The sequence below is a fragment of the Leptonychotes weddellii genome, chromosome 8 (genome assembly GCF_054177405.1).
Source record: "Leptonychotes weddellii isolate Sample4059 chromosome 8, ASM5417740v2, whole genome shotgun sequence".
NCBI classification, from domain to species: Eukaryota; Metazoa; Chordata; class Mammalia; order Carnivora; family Phocidae; genus Leptonychotes; species Leptonychotes weddellii.
This window is the reverse complement of record NC_138376.1, coordinates 13,383,875-13,391,935: the sequence shown is the minus strand read 5'-3', so window position 1 is coordinate 13,391,935 and position 8,061 is coordinate 13,383,875. Positions and strand designations below refer to the sequence as shown.

The following is an 8,061-nucleotide window of genomic DNA, read 5'->3' as shown; positions in this document are numbered from 1 at the left end:
ACTTAACCAACTGAGCCACCCAGGCGCCCGATTCAGTTGATTTTTTGAAGCTCAAAAGCGTCAGTGTTGAAAAAGGCTGAGCCAGTTTGAGTTCTTTTATGTAAGGGAGCATATTTGATCTATTTTGTATTGCTCCTGGCTAGCACAGTGCCTAGTACAAAGGAGTATTTGCTAAACACTTACCTTAGGCCGGGGTTTTCCTTGAGGGCAGGAATCTTATCTTAGTTACTTTGTATCCATCCCACATTTAGCATAATTCTTCCCACAACACTTAGAGATCAAATGAGTAAAATCCTGGCCTATTGCCAGGCTTTAGAGATAAAGTATTTGGACCACTCAATATCTGACTAGCACCTACTATGTGTTACTACATAAATGCTGAATGCATGACTCTTCCCTTAATTATCTTAAAAGCAGTCTGGGATTGCTAAAAGGGAACCATGAATCATGTTGCCAAATTGAGAAATTAAAGAAAAGAGTAAGACATGGAGGCCAAATGTCACCTTTATTAATAATAAAGACTAGGTCAGAGAACATATAATAATGTGAGAGCCAGTCAGGCCTACTAATTAAACCCTAAGTTGAGGCAATGCTGAACTAGGGGGGACCTCCCTAGGCTGAAAGCCTACACAGACAAGAGGCTTAAGGCAGCTCACACCCAAGAGGAATGTGGGAGGAGACAAGCTCAGCAAACCCACTTTATTTTTCCTAAATGCACTAATTAGGTAAGTCACTCCTCCCCAGACCAAGGACAGAGGGAATAAAGGAGCACAGAGAGACTAGACATATTATTACCAATTGAGTTTCCTCCCTTATGGAACGAAAGAGCAGGGGAGGAGTAAGTGTTCTCCTCTAAGAATCAGAATATGTATGTGTGTGTGTGTGTGTATATATATGAAATATATATATGAAATATACATGTGAAATATTAAATAATAGGGGCACCTGGGTGGCTCAGCTGGTTAAGCGACTGCCTTCGGCTCAGGTCATGATCCTGGAGTCCTGGGATCAAGTCCTGCATTGGGCTCCCTGCTCAGCAGGGAGTCTGCTTCTCCCTCTGACCCTCCCCCCTCTCATGTGCTCTCTCTCTCTCAAATAAATAAAATCTTTAAAAATATATATATATGCATGAAATACTAAATAACAACATAAAACAATTCAAGGAATATTATAAGATAGGTGCCTAATTAATTTATAAATATAGTTTGCACTAGTGCTTCTCAATGCTGACTGTTCATCAAAACCTAGAGGGTATTAAACAGTTACAGACCCTCTATATCCCCCTGCCCACCTTTCATATGCCTGGCATGAAACCTGAGAATCTGCTTTTAAAGCTTCCCATGTACAGGTAAGACTGAGAACCATTGGCTTAGAGGAGCTGGACAGACCAGTGAAGAAGAAATCAGGAGGTCTTACTGAGGAGGAAATTGGAGAGACATTGAAAGATAAGTAGGCTTGAGGTCAGAAAGGAGGGGGGTAGAGCATTTTATACAGGGATGAGAACAGTAAGTAGACTCCAGAAATTACCATAGCTCAAGAGTAACTTCAAAACCTTATCCTTGAAAATCCTTACAGAATTTATCCTTGGAAACATGATCTGTGCTAATACAGCAAATGATGAGACATAAGGCAGCACGGTTCAGTGGAAAAGCCCTTGGACTTTTGAGAGCTAAAAGACTTTGGTTCTTGGTTGTGGGACTTCACCACAGTCACTACATCCTTTACCTGGACAGCTAAAGATCGTTGTAAAGAGAGAAGTTCATAAAGCATTCTAGGGAGATGGTTGCATCGTCTTCCCCGTTTCAAGATAGGGCACAGCCTTCACCTAGAAGCTCAGGCTACAAACCTGGGAGTCATTTTTGATTTCTTTTCCTCACCTGTTTTCACATCTAGTCTATCAGCTAATCCTGATATGATTCTCCTTCCAGAACATATCCTATATCTTTCCATTTGTCACTACTCCATTGATTACTACCCGAATCCAATATACCTTTTCTTTTCTTTTTTTCCGAGATTACCCCAGTTTTGGATTCAGTAGGTCTGGGGTAGGTCCTGAGAACTTGCATTTCCAACAAGTTCCCAGGTGATCCTAATGCTGCTGGTCCAGAGACCATTCGACGAGAACCACTGCTTTATCTTTTTTAAAAGCTTGGGAGCTTTTAAAAAGTACTGTGCTTGGGATTACTTCTAGAGATTCTGAGTCATTTTGTCTGGCCATTTGTAATTTTTAAATCTCCCTAGTGATTCGAAATGTTGAGAAATTCTACCAAGGCATAGCGGAATGGCTGTTTGTTTGCTCCTTGTGCCTTTTGTTCTAGCTGCTCCTGTTCCCTGGGACACTCTTTCTTTAGGTATTTCCATGGCTGTATCCTTCAGGTCTCAGATTGTCACTTAGTCAGATAGGCCTTCTCTGATCCCCCCCCAATCTAAAATAACACCCCTATCTTTATCATGCTCTCCTGCTTGTTTTCATTATAGGAATTAGCGGTTGGAGATTTCCCTATTTATGCTTATCGTATCTTCCGATATAAGCACCTTGAGCATAAACACCTTTGTCTCATTCACTGCTGTATCCCCAGCTTTTACAATAGTGTCTGCCATCTATTATATATTCAATACATGGGAATGGAAGGGAAGATAAAAAGCTTTAAAATAAATTCGTCCAGTTCTTGTGTTATTTTCAACTATTCAATTGGGCTTTAATAAAATGTGTTTTATTTATGCAAAATAATTTTTTTGATTTTTGATTGATTTTTTTTGATCAACAAATCATAACTGCACTGGATTCATTCTCTTAATAGGAGCCCTGTATTAAATCTTCTGCAAAGTCATTATCCCTTAATGTATTTTCATATGCAGTATTTGCTCATAATACTGTGCTTAGGGAATAAAATTGACAGTGGGGCAGCTGGGTTATGGCCAAGATATATTTGTTAAATCAAGAGATTTCTGCTCAGATTTTGTTGGCTTGTTTTTGGAGACAGAGAACAGAGGAAAGGAATTTGTAGAAGAAGAGAAAGGTATTGCAGGGCGCAACAGAGTCACAGGAGAACGGGAAGGCTATTTCTGGTACCTTCAAAAGTGGGCTACATACACATTTATCCTCTCTTCTGGGGGCACATCTTTAACGAATGAATCGAATCTGACAGAATTGAAGAGTTTTGATTGCAGGTAGAGATAGAGTACTTGAGATTATTAAAATTGTCTTGTTTCACAGTGATTTGTTCAAGCCAGTGCGGCAAAATCTTCAGCTTTGGGTCATGTGTCGCTTGGTTTCAAGAAGTCCCTGAATTAAATTTACAAGTCGGGTAAATTAAGGGCTAAGCAGATGTACTTAAGTCCTTCGCGGACCATTTCTTAAATACATTACTCACGAAAACACAGACCAACATCTGTTACAGGAGGAAAAGGGAGATTTCGTGCCTCTGGCTCGCCTGTTTGGCACGGACGTGAGCATTTCCTCAAAATCCCAAGTACCTAACGTGTACCCCCAGCAATAGGGCTAGGTTCACATGCAACCAGTTTTCCAGGCAGCTGCCTTCCCTTTCTTCCCTCTTCGTGCTTCGTCGATCGTGAAACAAAACGATTTCATGTGTGGGATAATGGTTGCCATCACTCTGGCGCTTTCGCACAATGCAGCACAGGCAGCCAACTACGCGGGTTCAGAGAACACCAACCCGCGGTCGGTAGACAGAGGTTGTGGCTCCAGAAACACCAAAAGCAGAGGGAGTGCGAAGCAAAGCGACCAAGTTAGCGGTGCATTGTGGGAATTGTAGTCCCTGCAGGGCAGCCTTCAAAGGCCTTCACTGGGCTCTGCACTCCATCTCCCAGCCGGACCCGCGCCGCGGAGGCGGAGAGCGGTGGGCGTGCTCGGTGCTGAGTTTCTGCTGGGGGTGGGGACTAGGGTCGAGAAGCTGCTGTGGTCGCTGCCGGGAGACGTTAGCCGCTGTCCTTGCGGGCCGAGGGACCACCCCCCACCGGACATCCCACCCCCATCCCCCCGGGCGGACGGCGACGAGGTCCGTGTGGCCGCCGCGCGTCCCTGTGCTCGCCCTCTCTCCTGTCCACGGGCGCGCGGCGTCCGCCATGGAAGCACATCCGGCTGTCGCCGGGGTCTCAGGGCGCCGCGTCCCCGGCTCCCCGGAGCGATGAGGGGGTAGGGGCGCCCTGCGTCGCGCCTTGCCGCGCGCTCCGCGGGCCGGGGAGCAAAGGAGGGTCCGCCGGGCGGGCCGGTGCACGCCCCCGCACCGCCCCGCTCCGCCCCCGGGGGGCGCTGCCGAGGGGCGCCCGCCGCTCTTGTCGCCCCGGCGCTCCGCCGCCCCCGGCGCCCGCCGCTGAAGCCCAGCACGCGCCACCCGCCCGCCCGCGCCCGCCGCTCCGCAGCTAGGCGCCGACCGCCGTCCTCCCCCCAAGATGTGGCACAACGTCGGGCTGACCCTGCTGGTGTTCGTGGCCACGCTGCTGATCGTGCTGCTGCTGATGGTGTGCGGTGAGTGGGGCATCCGCCGCGGGGCAGTTCCACACGGGAGTACACACGCCGGCGCGACTCGGGGTGCTCACTTGTTTTGTCTGTTTTTTTTTTTTTAAATGTTGTGGATGGACAAGTGTCTTAAAATCATCTGCTGTCCACCTAGCTCTAAGGACTGAGTCAGGGGAGACGTGCCCCTGCCCCAGGAGAGGCCCGCCGGCATCCTGGAGAGGGAAGGAGCAGGATCCAGGGCTGGGCATCCTGACTCAGGGGTAAACCAGATACTGCTTCACGCGCACCGTCTGCTCTTGATTGCCATTCTTAACCACTCTCTGCCCAGATTTTTAACCTTGGCCTGTATTCGAAGGTGAAGTGATTGGTTACTCCTTTTCCTTTTTCAGAGGTTCTGACCCTAATGATAACGAGAGGTTTCCCTACCTTCATTTAATCAGGAGTAGGGACAGAGTTGGGTATGAAGCACTCAGGAAATTGTTTACTTCGAGTTCAGGCTTAAACTGAATTCCAGACAGAAATGTTGAGGCTAGGCAGAACTTAAAGAACACCGGCTGTATTAAACTTCCAGGGTCAGGTAACCTAACTTACAGTTTTATAATAATGGTGCTGTTTTGTTTGCTGTGATGTTTTTTCTTTCTCGGGATGGGAGGATGTAAAACTTTCTTCTCAGGGTAATAGTAGCCCAATTTGAGATCTTGATCTCTTTATATACAGTAACTGATAACCACAGGTCCCTTAGCAAAGTGGCTGAGCGATTGTGAAAATTTGGAAGTATTGAGAACCAGGTGTCAGTGAGTTTCATTTTTCATAATTCCAATCTATTGAAGGATGGTTCAGGTCGATGCAGTAATTTGTCAGAAATAAAAATAAATGCTATAGGTCTTATTCATTTCATGGTTAATGTACTCACTGCTCAGTATCAGCTGTGTTTGGAGAAGATGGTGTGCACTTTTGCAAATGTATATATTTGTATTTGTATTTACATTTGTATTTTATTGTATGTATTTGTACTTACATACTTGTATGTATATTTTTAATTTTCTTGCCATAGGAAGGAACCAGAGTTAACAGCCTTTCTTTTCTGGTAACAAAACAATTGAAAAGCCTTTCTCCATTTCCTGCTTGTGATGGCAGGATTTGGGGCTAATTGTAGATACATTAGATTCTGGAAGTAAGGAAAACCAGATCTGTGTGATTTGTTTGCGTGCGAGGAAGGAGGAAAGCATATGCTTTCTTTCTAATCCCAAGATGCGAGCTGCTTGGAGGTGGGGATGTGTGTGGCACGTAGACCCTACAAAACCTTGCATAGAATATTTGCCAGACTTGCCTTTGGGGCATCAAAATTCCCCATTGCTACTTACATCTTACTTGTTCTCTCATCTCCCAATAGCTAGTTAACTTTGATTTTACTCGTTTTTCTAAAACTGTCTTGCCTTTGGTTTCAGAAAATATTTTGGCATGAGAGGTGAGGTATGGTAAGTAAAAGAACATCTTATTTTGATTGGAATGGTCCAGAACTAATAGCTTTATGAAGAAAGTAATTCAAGCACTGTTTTGTTGGGAGAGCTAATGATGGAGTAGTTTCATGTTTTGAGTAGGGTGGGCCTGGGGCTTGGGGAGAGAAGGGAAGGATCCAGCTAGACTTGAGACTGGAGAATCTCGGGCATTGTATTAGTTTGCAAGGATGCTGTAACAAAATACCACAGACATTAAACAACAGAAATGTATGTCTCCACAGTTCTGGAGGCTAGAAGTCTAAGAACAAGGTGTCAGCAAGGTTGATTTCTTCTGAGGTCCCTCTCCTGGCCTTGAAGATGGCTGTCCTCTCCCTGGGTCCTCATCTGGTCTTCCTCTATGTGTGCCTGTGCCCTAATCTTTTCTAAAAAGAGTGCCAGTCATACTGGATTAGGGCCTCACCCTTATGAATTCTTACAACCTTAATTAACTCTTAAAGGACCTATCCAAATACAGTCAAATTGGAGATTAGAAACCTGTGACATGAGTCCGCCCTGAGAAACTCATCACCTGCTTTATTGTAGAACTGACTGGCTCTTTAACACAGTGAATGCCGACTTTGAAATTTCAGGTTCTTCGGGAGATTTTCTTTCTCTTGTGTGTATTGGTTGTGTGTACTTTCTTGCCTCTCATCCATGCTACAATGTTTTCCACTTTAACCATTCACTGAAGTGGCCCTTGTCAAGGTCAGTAACAAATGGCCTCCATATTTCCAAGTCCATGGTCACTTAGTCTTAATTGTATTTAACCTCTCATACTCATTCTATACAGGTAAGCATTCCTTTTATGAAGTATTTCTCTTCGCTTTTGTACACTGTATTTTCAGTGTCCTTCCTACCATAGTGCCTAATTGTTTATCTTTTCCTGGCTTCTCATCCCTTAGAATTTATTTATTTATTTAAAAAAATTTTATTTACGGGGCACCTGGGTGGCTCAGATGGTTAAGCGTCTGCCTTCAGCTCAGGTCATGATCCCAGGGTCCTGGGATTGAGTCCTGCATCGGGCTCCCTGCTCAGCGGGAAGCCTGCTTCTCCCTGGGCTTCTCTTTCTCTCTGTCTCTCATGAATAAATAAATAAAATCTTAAAAAAAAAATTATTTACTTATTTGAGACAGAGGGAGAGAGGGAGAAAGTGTGAGGGGAGGGGCAGATGGAGAGGGAGAGAAGCAGACTCCACTGAGCATGGAGCCCGACGTGAGGCTGGATCCCATGACCCTGAGATGATGACCTGAGCCAAAACCAAGAGTCAGACCCTTAACCGACTGAGCCACCCAGCCACCCCCCACTAGAGTTTCCTATTAAATGTTTTTGGATCACAGTCTTTGATAGGAAATACATTTTACATTATTCCCAGTACATTCAAAGTATATAAATTACATACATCAGTTTATTTATACATCTATCTGCCCTCTTTCTGTCTCTGAAATAAAAATTTTATGGACTAGTACTTGTCCTTACTCCATGAGATACAGTTATTTTCTGTATTTCTCTGACATAGTACAAATGTATATTTCTATTCCCTTTCCTTCTGTTCTCTCTGCATGGTATCTTATCCAGCCATAGAGATTTAAATATTAACTGTAACTAATGACTCAAATTGACATCTCTGGCTCTCAACTTTTCTCCTGCACTCCAGGCTCATGAATCAACCATTTTTTCTTGATAGCCCCACTTGGAGATCTAAAAAGCATCTCAAACTTAATATACCTAAAACAGAACTCTTGATTTCTGTCACCTGTTTTCCCCCCTGCCCCCTTCCTGTCTCAGATGTTACCAGCAGCCAAGGATGTGGGTGTCATCTTTGGTTTTGTCCTTTCCTTTTGTCCCATCCCTCTTCCCTTACAAATACCAGCTCTATCTGGAAGTGACTTCAGTTTTATGTCTTTTAAGAAATCTGAAATACATTCTCTACGTCTGTGATCACCACCACCGTCCTCATCTTTGGCTTGCATTGGTTTCTTAACTAGTATCTTTTGACCCCCTCTTTTCTTTTTTTTCCAATTAAATAACATTTTATTTATTTTTTTCTTCCAAGTTTTTATTTAAATTCCAGTTAGTAAAGAT

General features: G+C 44.3%; 1 protein-coding gene across 1 annotated transcript in view; it reads left to right on the top strand.

Moving 5' to 3' along the window:
• Positions 1-4,301: 4,301 nt before the first annotated feature.
• SMIM13 (small integral membrane protein 13) overlaps positions 4,302-8,061 on the top strand; it is a 26,817-nt gene continuing 23,057 nt past the window's right edge. The window contains exon 1 of the mRNA XM_006739816.3: positions 4,302-4,489. Coding sequence (XP_006739879.1) covers positions 4,414-4,489 — 76 coding nt within the window. The 5' untranslated portion in view covers positions 4,302-4,413. The remainder of the gene's footprint in view (positions 4,490-8,061) is intronic.